We start from the raw sequence: 17183 nt of genomic DNA, 5'->3' as shown, positions 1-17183 counted from the left end.
AAAGTTAGATGCAGTTAAGTTGGTCAGCAGGAACACTGAGGGGTTTTTCGTTGCTGTTGTTTATTTTACAATTTCTTATTATTATCTTTTCTGTGCTGGGGATTGATCCCAAGGGCTCAAGTCTGCAAGGCAAACACTCTAACCCTGAGCTACACTCCCAGCCCTGCATCTGATTTTAAATCTTTCTTTTCATTGTGGCTCATAGCCAAACACTGGGGTAGACCAGATCATAAGTCTCCAACTCAGAGAGTACGCAACCAAAGGAATTTCTTTCTTTTTATGAGTTAGTAGAGTTTCAGAAATTTGTCTACAGGTTGTGCTTTTTCTCTTTTTACAAGTAGCAAAGCATCATCGAAACCATCCTTGAGAATTTCTCATTTTTCTTGTATTTGGTTCCTGCGCTTATGATTTCAAAATCTGTGCCCAAGTAGTCTAAATCTAATTGTATAAAACATCTCCCTGTGTGAAATGATCCTTGTGATGTTTGGTTTTTTCAAAATTCTGTTTTGCAATATAGATGTTTTTCCTTCTCTATAAATAGATTTAGTAAAGGAAACATTACTTCCTTCATTCATTCCACAAATACAGGCCTCCTATCTGCCAAGCCATGACTAAGTTTTCTTATCTATTAGCAAGCAGCATACAATTTCTCACAGTAATTCAGACAATGATTTTCAAAAATTTCTATAAAAGCACTTCAAAACATAGGAATTAGTAAAAGAAAGGGGGTTTTTCTTTTGTTTAAGAACTTGGAAATGAAAATAATCATATAAACATGTACCTGAAAAAGGAAAAATGCATGAAAAATGTTCTTCCTGTTAACAAACGCTGGAATACACACTTCTGGTTTCCATGACAGCTCAACCAAACACAGCACACAGTCCATAGAAGTGGCCTTTTATATCAGTGAGTTGCTTCCCAAATAAGAGGACCACAAGCACTCTAAAATATAACCACTGCTGCTGTTCTTCTTATGAAAATACGGTTTATCAGATTACTGAAATCAGAAGAAATGTTGTTTGAGAAAAATGACACAAAATTGGAAATTATGCTTTCATTTAATAATGTTTGTCTCTAGGGTCATCACTTTTTTAAAAATTTATGCAAAAACCTGAATAAATAATGGGCAAATACTGTATACAATTCACTAACTTGTATGTTTAAAAATGGTTAAAATGGTAACTCTTAGGTTTCATATATTTTAACATACTTTTTACAAAGAGAATATGCCAGGGAGGAAAAATAAGAAAGCTAAAAATTTCTGCTAAGTAGTAACAATTTTCCCTCTGTCTAACTTATTTTAGTAAATATAATTAGAGAATTGCCTAAGCATCTCTCTGGAAGGAGAAAATTCTAAAGTTTAAATTGAAACAAAGAGGTCAGGGTTATAGCTCAGTGGCACAAGCATCTGCCTGGCAAGTGCAAGGTCATGAGTTCAGTTCCCAGTATACATAAATAAACAAATTGAAATAAAGCAACAAAAAATAAGAATTTTGAAGGGCTAGTGTTTTAGCTCAGAGGCATGAGCGCCTGCCTGGTAAGTATGAGGTCATGAGTTCCATCTCCAATACAAAAAAAAATAATAATAATAATAGAATTTTGACACGCAAGAGTCAATCCAAATGAACTCTATGGTTGGCCTTCTAGATATGTTCTAAATGGTCACCTTGATCTCCTAGACAAAGGAAAGGAGCAAGCAGACAGGGAGAAAAGTAGGTATGGATGGCAGGAGGGAAGAAACAGAAGCAACTGCAAGGGAGATAGACAAAGAAAGAGACCGTTTGCTGACTCTGTTGCTTTATTTCCCAGAATGATTCAATACCTCAAGAAGATTTCACTCCAGATGTGTACAGAGTTTTCCTGAACAATCTTTGCCCTCGACCTGAGATTGATAACATCTTCTCTGAATTGTAAGAGGATATCTTTTAATTCTCTTTTTTCCAGTTTGTGTGTTGATAGTCAGTGAGGCTAGGGCAGAGTTTTGAACAAGACTGGGAGGAGATGAAGATTCAAGGCCACCATGTCTAAAAGCAGTGCTCCTGGGTGACCTGTTGGACATCATCGTACATTCATGGCCTTTAGGTGCAAACACTGCATTTCACGAGTAGACATTTGCTATGATTTATTGCTGAGTACCCTTGTTTTAGTGTGCTCAGGTGGCTTTCTGTGCTTTGAAAAATATAAATAGAACAAGGAGACATCTTTGTTTAGTGGATATGGATTTAGGCAGCAGAAAGAGCTCCAGACTGGGACCTATTCATTAGAGAAGTTGGAATTGCTAAGAACACTCTGGATGGAAAGTCATTTGCTCTTATGTGGATATTACAAACTTAAATAGGCATTTCGTTGAAGAAAAAAAACTGAAGAATCAAACCAAAAATTTAAAACATACGTATGGAAGCAACTGCCTTGTTTTCTTGATATACTAGAAGTCAGGTAATGGCAGAAAGTTAGTCAAAAATTGGTAAATGAAGTAAGGAGGAAAGTAGGTAAGCAGTGCTGCTGAGAATGACATGATACACTGGAAGTTTGTCATTTGTGATGTTCATTGTTATGAAATATTTATTGAGCTGGTGCAGTATTTATACAAGTGAATTTCAGGTTGTCAATAAAACTGAATGGGGTGGTTTGAGTCACACTGTGAGTTACAGAGACATTTATGAAAGAATAACTTTAATGAAATGAAAAATGTACCCACGCTGGTTGTTTGCATTTTTTAAAATCATGAGTGGCAAATACATCTTTAAACAATTAAGTTGGATATGAGAGTTTGATGATTAAATCATAAATTCAGTGTTATACACAAAAAACAAGTCATACCTGTATTTAATTTAGACTGTGTTTTACATATATTATGCAGTGTTCTCCTGTTGATTTCCTTAAGCTTGTGCTGTTTTTCGTGGGCATTGAGATTTAGTGGTGGTAATTACAAAAGAAAATTGGTAGCCCATAAAGATATAGAAACTATAGTTCAGAAGCAGCATTGTTTGTCAGACAAGATAGGAATTTTAACACAGTGTTAATTTTTTGGGTACCATTTGATTTTGTTGTTTTCCTGTAGTTAAATGCATGAATGAGGGGCTGGGGATTTAGCTCAGCGGCATAAGCACCTGCCTTGCAAGCGGGCGGTCGTGTGTTCGATTCCCGGTACCCATAAAAATGAAAAAGACCAAAAAAAATATGTATATAAATGCATGAATGAGACTTGGTGGAAAATATAATTTCTTGGTTTTTCAACTGTTTTTAGTGGTGCCAAAAGCAAACCATATCTTACGGTTGATCAGATGATGGATTTTATCAACCTTAAGCAGCGGGACCCCCGGCTAAATGAAATCCTTTACCCACCTCTGAAACAAGAGCAAGTCCAAGTGTTGATTGAAAAGTATGAACCCAACAGTAGCCTTGCCAAAAAAGGTCAGTATGCTGCGCTCCACACGACAACCACAAAGTTCTCCTTTCCAGGTGTAAGTGGGTCACACTCTGGCAGTTAGGATCACTGCAAATCGTTTTAGGGTCAGTTTCTCCCATTTGGATGCCTGCTTTGTCTGCTGTCTGAAATCACTAATTTTTTTTTAACTTTGATGTGTGATTTTTGTTGTTGTTATGTGTATATTATGTATGTAACTTTTTTTTTACATGTCTCATCATTTGTTCTGTTTCAAATTTATCCAGGGACTCTATTTTTCCTCCTACAGGAAATTCACTATCCTTAAGACTGCCTTTTAGGGTCCCTTGCCAGAAAACACATAAAATATCCAGAGATTTTTTTTCTTAACCTCCAAATTTGCAGAGAATATTCTGAAATTTTGTGCCCTATAGGAAAATTTTAATGTTAGTAGAAAAAAAATTAGTCCAAAACTTGACGTCAGAAGGTTAGCTCTCAGTTGCTTAGAAGTTAAGAAATTTATGATTTTGATTCTGTAGAAATTAATTGCCAAAATATAATTATGAAATTTAGTTGCTGCAAGTTTTTCATTGGTATGTGGCAAGTTTGCCCCAAACAGGAACTTTGATTGCTTCTCTAAGTCTTGTCTGGATTGAAATATCTTCATCTAGAAATCCAATGTGTTACAACTGATGTTATAGCAAATCACCTAGATATTCCATTGGAAGGGGGAAAAAGTAAAAGTAACCAATTATTGAGAAGAAATTGTTTGCATGTTAATATGTGGGGAGTTATAAAGTGATAGAAATAGCTCTAGCAAGCTTATAGTCATGGCTAAGAACATTTATCATAAAAATCGATTAAAACACATGTTATTCATTGTATGTATTCTGGAATTATTCCTCCAAGTAGAACATGAATGTACTTAAGAAGTGTAAGATGTGTTATTGCTGGGACTTCATGGATGACTTTTTTAGGTTTTATTTTCGTGATCAAGGCTTTTGTTGTCTGCGTTCTTGTCACTGTGGGAGTGAAGTCAACCAAAGCAAAGGACCCGACAGTGTGTCTTGGCATGGCAGGCTGCCTTCTCCAAACCTAATTGAGTATGATGCCCTCTCTCCCCTACAGCCCTTTTGACTGTTCCTTATCATTAAGCAGGGACAAACTTGAAGGAGAAATTTGTCTCTGGTAGCTTGGCATTTACCTTAAAAAATTCAAACTTTTCCAAGAATCCCCAACACAGTGTTACAACAAATCTGTCATGACTTCCAGACCCTGTTAGTTCCAGACACTAGGAAAACAAAAAGCCTTGGAGAGACCAGTGAGGCCTCTAAAGCATAGACTTGGCCCTTTGGCTTCCTGTCACACCACACTGCTGATGGCTCATGCTTCAGCTGGTGTGTGACACCTCTATACATCATCCAGTTAGAGAGGGGAGAAGGTACAAAGGGAAAGACTGCAATAGGTTTCTGTAAAGCCTTAGGATCTTAAAAGAACCAGTTTTCACTCTGGTGGAAATTAAAATGATGTGTCTTAGTGTTCGCCACTATTATTAGTGCTGTTTTACAAGTGCACAGGTATGGATTTCACAATCACAACGACATGTGTTCAGATTTTTTTAAAAGTTCTTTCTTGTCCAATAAGGAAGATAAGATATTTTGTCTAATAAGGAAGGTAAGATTTGATAAGATACTGATTATGAATCCTCTGTGTCACCCTTAATCACAGAGAGAAGCAATATAGAACAGTGACGATTTCAAAATTTGGGATTCATTTCCCCAGTTACATGGTCTTAGTACTCAACCTCCCTGTGCCGTAATTACTTCATCTTGAAAACTGACAGAAGAGTTCTTGATTGACTTTCTGGGAATATGAATTAAGTAATATCTGAGAAGCATTTAGAAAGAAAAGTGTCTGGCCTGTTAGATGCAATGGATATGTATTAACTCTTTACTCAAGGTAGTGTGTTGGGTAGTGTGTTCCATTCATCATATGGTTTCATCAGTATTTTCCTAGCAGGATTCAGATGTATAGTAAGCCTTAGACTCTTTCGTTTTCCCCAGCAGCCACAAGGTGGACTTGATTATGATGCAGTTCTTACTATAGACTGGTAGGTGTGATCTAGTCATTAACATAAAGTGTTTGGCCCTAACTTATCACTTGACAATATCCCCTTGTGGTCCCTGTCCAGGAAAGGTTACACTGGTGCCATCTCCACTGAAAGTCTCATCTAGCACACAGGAAAGACAGAAGCTTTGGAGCCCAACACTTGGAATGTGGTTAAAAGGTCAGCAACTTACTAGCTAATGAGATGCACCTTCTATTATAGGAGGGACTTCGATAATTTTTCTATTGTAATCCCAGATATTATGTACTACCGTCATCTAAGTATTGTAATCCCTTTTATAGTCTTCCTCACAATCCAAATAGTTATATTTACAATCCCAATGAGATGTTACTGGAATCCCAGCAAGTTAATTCCAATCTACCACCTCCAATGCAACCCATGGCGAGAGTGAAGACACCAAGACATATTCCAAGTGAAGGGCAGCCAAAGGGTCCTTAATCCAAATGCTGTGAGGATGTGCAGACAAGGGCCTTAATCCTAGGACTCTCCCAGAATTTATTATCTTGTGAAGATGGAAGTGGCTGGAGGATGAGTGACAGTGAGGATGGCGGGAATTACATGAGAAACTTGAGCTGGCCAGGTAGGGAGAAAAGCATCTCTGCAAAATGCAGAGATAAGGACCTGAAGAAGGATCAATCTGCATAATTCAGTTAAGGTAACAACTCAATTGTTTTAGGAGGCTGTTGCTTCAAGTTTCTGATATGTGAACTTTTGTGCCCTGGGAAGTCATAACCGCTTTACCTTGAGGCTCAGACCCAGTTGACATTCCTGGTACTGATTGGCTCTGCCATCCCACTATGCTTATATATTTTAGAGAGAGCACTATGTGAGGAAACAGGAGACTGTCTGATGGCTTTAGAGATTACATACCAATACCTCAGTTAGCCTTATTTGCAATGTTTAGAGCCAACTGAAGAGAGAAGGGAGTATCATAGTCAGCTCTGCACATATCAGTATAAGGAAATAAGTATCCATATAATCAAAGTTGCAGTAATTGTTCTGCATTCAAGAGGAGTCACTCAGGTTGTCTCCCACATCTTTTGGTCCTGGCTGTCTAGATTTGTCATCTTTTCCTCTCTACATATCATATGAAAGATATTCAACTCTTCAGAAGCCACCTAGTCAAATTACAGAAGGCCTTAGTAGGCCAGCTTCAGCTTCAAGGTGTATACACACCAAGGGACTCGTGATAAATACCTTGTTGTAAGGATAAAGTGAGATTATGCATGTCAGTGTTTAGTTAACCTCACAATCATTTCATAAGCCTCACAAATTATCAGTATTTAAAGCAGGCCAGTATAGTTCTGGAGGTAGCACATAGTCTTTGATGTCCAAACTCAAACCAACAAGCTAATCTGTATTCTTTTATTCAAAATGTGCCATTCAATAAATTATTAGTGGAAGACAAGAAGCAGTGGACTGTAACAGGTCCAAAGATAGATCCTGCACTTCTTGAAGTTTGCACCCTTTTCCAGAAAATAAGACATGAATATAAAGAATAATCTCTTCTCAAAATCCAGTGCATGCAGCAATCACCCAGGGCCCAGTTAAAATGCTATTCTGGATTCTGCATTTCAAGGAAATTACTGGGCATTGCAGCTATAGGAGCCACACTGGGTTCAGTCAGGCTGTGAGAGCTACAGATAAAGTGAGCAGGAAGAGGGGCAGATGTCTTAGTTACTCCTTTGTCTCTGAAACACAGTAGGTGCCACCCACAAGCCAAAGGAGGAGAAGTTTGTTTTGGCTCCATGTTTGTAGAGGTTTCAGTCCATAGTCAGCTCAGTCTAAGGCGAGGCAGCATGGCAGAGAAACAGTTCCTGGCTTGGCAGGGTAAAACATAGCACGATCAAGGGGGAAGGAGAGATGCAGCCACTTCTGGGCCACACGCACAGTGACCCCCCTCTTCCGACCAGACTTCACCTCTCCATGTCACACCGAGCCTTCACTGGGATTATCTAGTGATGAGCATCATACCCCCTTGACCCATGTGAGCACATGAGACTTTGGGGGTACATCCAGATAGAAAGCATTGCAGATGTCTCAGAAAGATTCAGGGAAACATAATGTTCAGGCTGACTTAAATTCAACAGAGATGAATTAAGAGATTTTCTGGAGACAGAGGATAGCGTTTTTCCATTTGTTCACTCACTCAGTCAGCACAAATTTCTTAAGAAATTGTATGTTAAAGTACTAAGAAAACTTTAGATAGAACCTTGAAGATTCAGAAGCTAAATCTAAAGAGGTCTGAGAAAAAGCAACTATATTTGGATACAGGGTCAAGATGATTATTTTTTCTAAATTTCCCATTCACTACCCAAAATAAATCTCATTTCTCAATAAAAGTGAATCCTATTTTGTATGCTAGAGCCCAAGTAAGCAAATGATGTTGAACTTGTGTTACTTTGTACCAAGTTAATTTGTTTACTGCTTTTGCTGTAATTATGTGAACAAAGAAGACTACAGAAAATTGTTTTCTCGTATTGTTGCTTCATAATCAAAAGGATAATGATTTTGAAATTTATTTTTAGGACTAAGAAATTGCTGGGTCATAATTCTTTAGTAAATGCTTGAAGAATACTTCTCTGAAGATAAATTTGATTTTTCTCATAACATGATGCTTGGCTTTAGGATTTTTTCCAGGAACGCTTTTTAGTGCCTCTTTTTATCTACTCGGTAACTATAAGCAAACTTCAACAAAGCATAGTTTGTGGAAGCTTTTATGAGTTTCATCTAATAACTGGTATGGATCAGCAAGGAAATAGGCTCCGTTTACTGTGGGACTTTAAAAATGCATATTAGCATTTTAGAAAGAGGCCAACCAAGGTTTAAGTTCAATAACTTACCTAAGATTTGATACCAACATGCTGGTCAAGACACAGGGTACTTAACCTGCAGTCAAATGATTAGTACACTTTGATGGATAAACTCATAAAGAAACAAGTAGAAAAACTTAATGTCACATTACTTTTTCTGCTGTTGCTTTAATTTCAACAAGTTCTTCAAATGTACCCACACATTAGTTACCTTGATGCTGATCTCAGTACTGACTGACTCACAGACACGGTCTTATTTATTGCAAACACTTCTTCACTGCCTGCATTTGTTGTAAAATGTGATGGAGAAAAAATAAATAGCACAAATACATATTAAATGCATGCACATGCATACCATCTGGTGTCAAGAAATATATTTTAAAGTAGGCTTTAAATAAATAATATGCAATACTGATATGTGTTTAGTTTTTATATGCATTTCATATAATTTTAAAATAAGAGCCTACAATTAAATGAAAAATGTTTAGTATGGCCCAAAGCCTGAATGCCAAAGCTGCTGATAGGCTAACTGATTAAATGTACAACACACGAAAGTGTGAAGTGAAAACCCAGAAGAGGCGGTGGGTTGTGATGGTCTGTAGGCCAGCTGCATTTAGCATGTTGGCTGAATTTCCACACTGGAATTTCTGTTTGGGGAGTTGTATGCATTGGTTATAAATAATCCAAGGGTTTCTGTGAATTCTAAGCCAAATAGTCACATATTTGGGTTCTGCAAAGAAAGAGTCTGAATCTTGTCTCCGAGGATGCTATTCTCAAGGGAGCTTGGTTTATTTTTACAATACAAGATCACACATTGAAAAATGCTGTAGCTCTGCCCCTGGTCAGGAAACGTTTCTTCCTTGCCAAGTTGTTTGCACTGGAGACCAAAATGAGTTCAACCCAGGAATACACATGACCTTTGCCTCTTACAAACAAAAAGGTCATGAGTGTCATAATTTGAAGACTAATGTCTCCCAACATTATATTAATCACTTAAACTCTTCAGAAAAATGACAGTGAGTAAAATTAGCATGAAGACTAAAATAATTATCTTGATGCCATTGATAACAGGACCTCAAAGTTCAACTGATATATCCGTAAATGAAAGTCAGATTTTGCTTAAATAAATTGCCAAATGAACAGAAAACAGTGAATTTACACACACTTTTATTCTTCTGTGAAAAGGAGGTATGTGTGAGTATATTTTAAATAATTAATACAGCAGATTATAACATTAGCAGATGTTTTGAACGCCTTTCCTTTTTTTTAAATTATCAGTTCCTCCCCTTAAATTTTTATAAGGTGTGCTGTATAAAAGCTTCCCCATTTTATTGCAGTTCAGTCATAAAAATGAAACCATATAATCCTCTTTAGTATTTGATCAGTATTCACTGAGTTAACAGCTTAACAGTGGAAATGAATTCAAAATTACAATGGTAAAGCAAGTTGTTTTTGAGCAAAGCAGTAGAAGTTCAGGTATAGTGTTTCTCTTCCAATAGACCTAATTACTAAAAATGATTGTATCAGCGGAAATAACTGTTATGTTATCATCAACACCAGGAAGCTGGCAGCATGTGATAGAACTCTGGACTTGAGAATCTTGCAGTCTGAAGTATTAGGCCGGACTCCTTCATTTGGAGAAGAGAAAGTTAACTCAAATTGAAGCACCGCAAGGAATTTACTGGCGTTACTAAACCAAGGGTGAATGACTTCAAGGATGACTTTATCCAGGATTTCAAATGACCTAACCCACAGAGCTCATGGACTGAAGGAAGCAAGAGTGGTTCCCCAAGATTCAAACTGAATGTTCTGTTTCCTTGAGAAAGGAGAAGTCTAGTGGTACAGAACAGAAGAAAACACTAGACCCCACTGAAACTGGGGCTAAAGACAACATGTGATTATCAAGCTACCTTGAATTAGGAAGCCACTTAACTAACCTTTTGACCAGTCTCACGCCCTAGTTTTCTCAGGTTGGAGATGATTCCCTGAGAGATTTGCTGCAGGAATTAAGTAAGATGTGTGTGGGGAGGATTCCTGTGTTAATTGCTCCCCATTTGACAGAACTAACTTGAAATCACAAACAGCAATCATCAGTATGTCTCTACACAAATTATTTGGGGCCATCTATGGATCTGGAAGTGACATTCAAACTTTGGACAGAGGCTTCTCGAACACTGCTGTCTCCCAGTTTACAGACTTAGTACCATTAAGAATAAGTTAGGATTATTTAATGATGTAACATGGAAAAACATAACATTGTTTTATATATGCCCAAACATTCCTTTCTGACTCAATTATTCTTTTGTACAGTTTTGTTAACATGAAATTACAATTACAGCTATAAATGTAAAAATTATACTTGATTCTTATTATTTACTTTGCTGTTAATTTTCCTAGTAGATTTTTTAAAGCCTATTTTCCCAACATCATTTCTTTCTTCCTGGGCAGAAGTTATCTTAAAAATGAGGATTATTATAATCTGTATTGTGCATCCTTGAGAAATCCAACATGCCAAAATTAAAGGAAAAAGAGCATGGTGGTGTGGGTAAAGCAGTAGCTTCAAGGAAGCCACTTAACTTGCTTGAGCATGGGGTTCCCCATCTCTATCACGGGATGGCATTAGTAATCATAGCAGACACTGGAGCTCTTCCCATATCGCTTACCACTCCATATTCCAAACCAGCCAGCAGCATTCTTTGCAACTCCCCAACCAACTCCCTGCATTCAACCAGAGCAGGGTACCCTCCCCCCAGACACAGCAGATAATGGACAGATACTTCCTCTTCCTTGCCACTTGTGTGGCGCCATTTTGAAGGCTGTGCTCCACTTTCCCCAGAACCCCACAATGGGACTGAGTTCTAGCTAATCATAGCCAACCCCCATTTGTTTGCCTTCAGTCTCTCTCCTGCTTTTCCCTCCCTTCTTACTTCTCTGCTGTTGTTTCCTGGAGTCTTCTCCTAAGTAAGCTACTTGCACTGCAATCATTGTCTCAGAGTTGGCTTTTGGAGGACTCTAAACTTGGATAAACCATGGCCCTGTCAGAATCAAAAGTGAAACACGAGTAAGGTGAGAGTCCCTGAGTTTCAAGAGAAAAAGACTATGCCTACACTAAGTCCATGAGAAAGGACTATGCCTACAGCTTCTTTCCATACTGTCACATGACGCTGTTAATAGTCACCACACATGAAGTCCTGGTCAGTGCCTTTGAATTGGACTTTTCTGTACACCAGAGACTTAGCCCTTTAGCCCAAATGCTTAGATCAGAGAATAGGTAATCGAAGCATTTGGTAGGATTGTGAATCACTTTTATTTGTTCCATTGAAGTCACTCTAGATTCTCTCATGTGGCCTTCTTGAGACTTGCTTACTAAAGCACTATTTGGAAATTACCCACTGGCATTGAGGGCAGTCACCCTCAAACTTCTACTTGACTTAGCATCCTTTTATTTGCATTCACACCGTACAGTGCTGTCTTTCAAGAAAAACCATTATATTGAGGAAACTCTGCAAAGCACTCTGTTGGGTGAACAAAGTAAAGCCTGGCCTACAACTGGTGAGGACAGCCCTGCCCTTGCAGCTCCTCCTGACCAATCCATTCTCGGCAGGAACTTTCACCAAAACTCTGACAAATGAAGAATGCTCGATTTAAAAACCGTTCATGTGGAGTAGGTATTGACGGCTTTAAAGATCAGTCTCACAATTAAGGTGGCATCCATTTAAATACATTTGTATAGAGTATTCAAATACAATAGAGGAAATAAAACACTTAAAATGAACAAACAAAGGTGACTCAAATAAAATAGATTTCCTTCTCAAAAGATAAAGACCGATGAAAAAGTATGTGTTGCAATTAATGTTTTGTGCCTTAATTTGCTACCTGCAGAAGGCTGCCAAAAGCCACGGTAGCCTTTTATTGATTTGGATCCCATTTAGATTCTACCTATTGACTTTCTAGCATCTGCGGAAGGTCACAGAAGAATGGCATTGACATCCCCCATCTACATTCCAAGCTCCTCTTACCTCTCCGTTTCTTATGTTAAAAGACTTCTCTGAGTATTTGACATTGGCTAAAAATTTTAAAAAATTATTTTTTCAAGATAGCCATTCTTACTCACTGCTCATGGTTGACTTGGCCACTTACTTGACTTTTGCTTCCCCTGATTCACTTCCTTCATTCCCAAGAGGCAGGCCTGGACCCAAGAAGAGGTAAAGACCTGGCCCAGAAATTCTGTGTTTTTCTTCCCCTAGTCTTTCCTTTTTAGTGACCTCAACGTCTGCTCAGCAGCTCAGCTCTGGCCAGAAAATCACAGCCTTGTCTGAAATGTCTTTGTTCGGAAAATAGGCAGACAGGAAAAGCATAAATAGTAAAAGACAAAGTCAAGAGATAGTCCTGGGCTAGAGAAGTGACCTTGGCAGGCTGAAATCAACAATCAGCTGTGTTTTGTCAACACATCCTCCCTGCTCTGCTGAGCTCTTCCTGAGGTGTCTTACCATTTCCTGGTTGTGCTGTTGAAGCATAGCAGAGAATGGCTGTTTCCCCCTCAATGAAACCTCCTGGCAGAACATGACACTAACAAGGGCTGCCTGGTACAATTTTGCCCTCCTCAACAGGGGTTGGGTAAGACTTTAGCTCAGTCTAAAGGATAGTGTCGTGTTGGAAGAAGGCTACAAAGCCATAGGCATTTGAATTCCAGCACTACAACACTCAGAGTCTTGTTTTGTTCATGGTTGTTTTAGATGCAATAAATGAAATGGAATGGAATAAATGGAATAAATAAGAGAAAACCTTGTATAAGGTAGAGGAAAAACAAACCATGACCACAAGGAAATCAGATCAAATGCGCTATAGACCATCAATCGTAACACATAATTGGAATACTGCAAATTATATCACAACAGGGAATATTGTTAGGAAGCTGAGGGAACAATGACTTCATGAACGCATCATAAGAATTCTGGGATCTCGGTCTTACCTCTGAATAACTGCAATGGCTGGGTTTCCAGGTGCAAGGGCAAAGTCATCTCCAAGCAAGGAGTAACATCATTTAAGAGGAAGCTTAACGGGGGATTAGCTGAGGATGATGGAAGAAAGCCAATCTTGTTACTTAAAACTACACCTAATCAGTAGAACACGAATCAAAAGGCTTCTTTTAATGTGGGTATGTGTTTTTGTTATAGTTTCTGCAGAAGCTGGCTATGATAGGAAAATCTAAGTGAAAAGAGTTTGCTGGAGAGGTGATCACAAGAAGCCTTAGTAGGACAGTGGGAAATAGGAATAAGGAATAAGGAATAAGGAAGCAAAGACAACCAGTGAAGTTTGCATTCTGAAGCTAGTTGTCACTAGGAGTGACCAGAACTCAGTCCTGGAGCAAACACCATGTTTGTATATAGAGCATTTGTCACTGGTTGAGTGTGCTCTAAGGCAATTAGACATATGAAGTATCATAAGCCATGCTTTTAGCCTGCTAGACATATGAAGTATCATAAGCCATGATACAAATGGAAGTCCGGCCAGCTGTATCTCCAAGGGCTGAAGGTTCATTATCATCTAACCAGTGTTCACAATCCAGTTCTACAGCTCTTAACAAGATCCCATCATTCCAAAGGAGAAATCTTCCAAGGCACCTGAGACCCATTGCACTCTTCTGTTTTAACACTTGTCAGATCCAGACACATGGGCATTGTAACCTAGTAATATGTATTTCCTGCCTAACTTAAGGACTACTGACAGGCGGAAGAGCATCAAGACAAAGTCTTTATGCTAAAGAAGCCCGTAGTCTCAAGGGGAGAATTTCTTCAAGCTCTTTACCTGGATGTATAAACCTCATTTTAAAAAATCTTTAAATCTTATCCTCCACTCAGAGGAAACCTGAATGTTTGTACAGCCAGGGAACTTGACTGGCTTATACTATTTGAAGGATTAGTGAGAAGTGCACTAAGAGTCACATTTATTCCCAGAAGAGAGGCTTTGATACTGCCCTAGATTCATTCATTCATTCATTTACTTATTCAATACACACATTTTTTTTTTTTTGAGCTTTACCATCTGTGCTGTTTCTGAGAAGCCAATGGAAAGATGCTATTCTTTGCCTCCTGCGCTTTTGATGCCCGTCAGGGCTTCCTCTCTAGTGAGTCGGTGAGGAAGGCTGTGCTGAAAGCTTCCAAGAGGAAAGTGATGTTGCGTGCTGTGCTTCTGGAACGATGCAGAGGAGGGACAGACCACGATTCAGATGGCATTGAAGGCACAAGCAAGGGCATGTTCTAAGTAGTTCGTCAGAAAGCACGAATGAGCACATTTTCCAGCCTGGCTCTGTGCTGGACACTGAAAGAGATGCAGACAATGTGAAAGTCACAGTCCTTGGCCTTAAGTTCAATGTCCTATTTGACAAATAAACTCAATGGTCCGTTTAAGGATCCGGGGCAGTTTTGAATCCTCTGCATGATGCTCAGGAGCCATTGTGGCGGTGGCAGTGGTGAGAATCCTGGGACAACATGACAGTGCACTAATAAACCACAGTGCAATTGCTCCTCTCCTCTGAGGATGTCTGACGGTGGAGGACAAATCAGCACTTGCACAATTCCAGGCTCCAAACGCAGCTCTAGGGCTATGTTTAAGAAGGAAGCATTCCAGTCTACATTCTGCCTTTATCACTCCATGTCAGTTTAGAAGACTTCTTGAATATGCTTTGGGTCAATGTTTGTTTCTCTGTCATGTTAAATAACGAAACCCAGCCCTACTTCCCAAGAAGATCAGTGGAGTGTACACGAGTTCACGGATGTGAGAATATTTTGAAAAAGCTAAAGTGTTAAATCTAAGTTAAGTGTTATTATTACAAACTTTTACACAAAAACCACATCAACAGGCACAACTGCTACAGTACAGAGAAAACTGCTAGTACAGAAAAAACAATCATAGAGCAGCTTTTGAGAAGAACGCATGGCTATTTAGTAAATGTCATCACACTATATTCTAACCCATATATGGTCAATAGTTATGGGAAGGACATTTTCTGAAGTCAAGATGAAATAAGAATAAGGGGTGCTTTTTAATTTAAGATAAAATACTAATACATAAGAACATGGGTAAAACATGCTGGCTCCAGGATTGAAATAAAATGACAAAATTTAGATAAAGAATCCAGCAATGTTTATATACTGTACAGTAACAGAGGCGGGTGGTATATGCAATAGGAAATTGTATGTCCAAGCAAAGGGAACTGAAAAGGAACATTTAGTAGATTGTTCCTGAAGCAGACAAGTATATTTGGTTAAGACATGGGATATTAGTGCCATCTGTAGTACTTTCTCTGAGCTGGGCTAATAGAATTCCCAGGGGTCACAGCACCAGCAATAAATATAAGCCAAGCAGCAGTTTCTTAGTGCCGTGCTTGGAAAGTGTGCTGGTAGTGTGCCAGTGAGATTTGGTATCATTACATGAAGAGTGAGGATGGAAAGATGATGGATGGATTCTCCACCACCTAATCTCTGTGCCATCTAAACATATGAGAGCCAGATCCTGGTTAATTGGCATTTGGCTAACAGAATGAAGCTGGTGCCATGTTAGCTGGTGCCAGCTAGCATGTCCCACTGTCCAGTTTACCATCTCAACCGTGTGATGATTCTTTGTGGATTTATGGGCCATCTGTCTTCCTATGCAAAATTTTACAGTGCTGTGGGGCTTTAAAGATGTTACTTGCATGTGTCTGTTTCTTTTTAAGCTAACCTGCGTATTTTTTGCAAAACTTACAAAACAATGTCACCTTTTCTGTTTAGCATTTTTCTTGTCCTTATGCTGGCATAGCAAGTTTTCTATTGTATTTCACATTTCTTCCTTGATATTAGACTCTTGGGTTGGAGAAGAAAAATGCCAGAGGGTCTCTTTAAATTACATGCAGAGATTAGAATGTAAATTAAGCCTAAAAAAGAATTTTGGACCTTGATAGACAAATTCAAATCAAAGAGCTAATCCTCACGCTTCTGCCAGATGGGTCATTTGTCTGCCAGAGCCCAGCTTCTTTTAGCAAAAAGATTAAAGTAACACGTTTTTGAGAGATAAGTAAATCAAGGGAAGAACTCTTCTTTGGTCACATTCAGGGATATTTTTAGGATGACTGCAGGGTGACCAGCTTGAAGCCAACTGACGAGGAGGCGAGTCACTTCCCTTTCAGGGCAAGTGGCCCCAAGCCAGGCCAGTACTGGCAGGCTTGTATGGGTAAACATCAGCAGTCGCTCCTGCTACAGGCTACTGTTCACCGCCCCAGCCTGTGTCCATGGTCTGGCTTTCGGGCTAGGTTCTCCTGGACCCCCAAGCAAGTTGTGACCTCTCTAGGTCTCAGTTTGCTCAATTGAAAATGGGAATTTAAAAGTTCCTCTGCCTGTGCTAGGGCTGTTATGATCAAATTTTTCTTTTCTTTTGTGTGTGTGTGTGTGTGTTTGTGTGCTGGGATTCGTACTCACAACCTCGTGTTTGCCAGGCAGGTACTTATGCCACTGAGTTAAATCCCCAGCCCTTATGATCAAATGTTTAAAAATCTCTCTTGTGCCTGGCACATGGTCAGCATTCAGTAATGGTAGTGACTACTATTATTATCATAATTATTATTTTCCTCCTATTACTAATCACTGTATGGTATCCCCTCCATTAGTGCAATCAGGAGTTAATTTAATGCCATGAGACACAAACCTGGCTGCCTGGACTCACCTGTCCATTTATCCTCTTCTGCATTATGAGACCCAGAGCAAGCTGCTTTCTTTCTCATCTACCAAATACAGGCATGAAAGTAGTCCCCACTGATAGTTACTATGAGCAAGAAACGAGTTAATTCTTTGTGTAGTACTAACACTATACCAGAAATAAA

General features: G+C 38.9%; 1 protein-coding gene across 3 annotated transcripts in view; it reads left to right on the top strand.

Annotated features, from left to right (window-relative positions):
- Plcb1 (phospholipase C beta 1) overlaps nt 1-17183 on the top strand; it is a 690621-nt gene that overhangs the window by 492845 nt on the left and 180593 nt on the right. For all 3 annotated transcript variants that reach the window (XM_003476583.5, XM_063248714.1, XM_013159777.3), the window contains 2 exons: nt 1810-1910; nt 3248-3414. In XM_003476583.5, coding sequence (XP_003476631.1) covers nt 1810-1910; nt 3248-3414 — 268 coding nt within the window. The remainder of the gene's footprint in view (nt 1-1809; nt 1911-3247; nt 3415-17183) is intronic.

Source organism: Cavia porcellus, unplaced genomic scaffold (assembly GCF_034190915.1).
Source record: "Cavia porcellus strain 051 isolate PalLab524CR breed Dunkin Hartley unplaced genomic scaffold, mCavPor4.1 scaffold_5, whole genome shotgun sequence".
Classification (NCBI taxonomy): Eukaryota; Metazoa; Chordata; class Mammalia; order Rodentia; family Caviidae; genus Cavia; species Cavia porcellus.
This window is presented reverse-complemented; position numbering and strand designations above follow the sequence as displayed.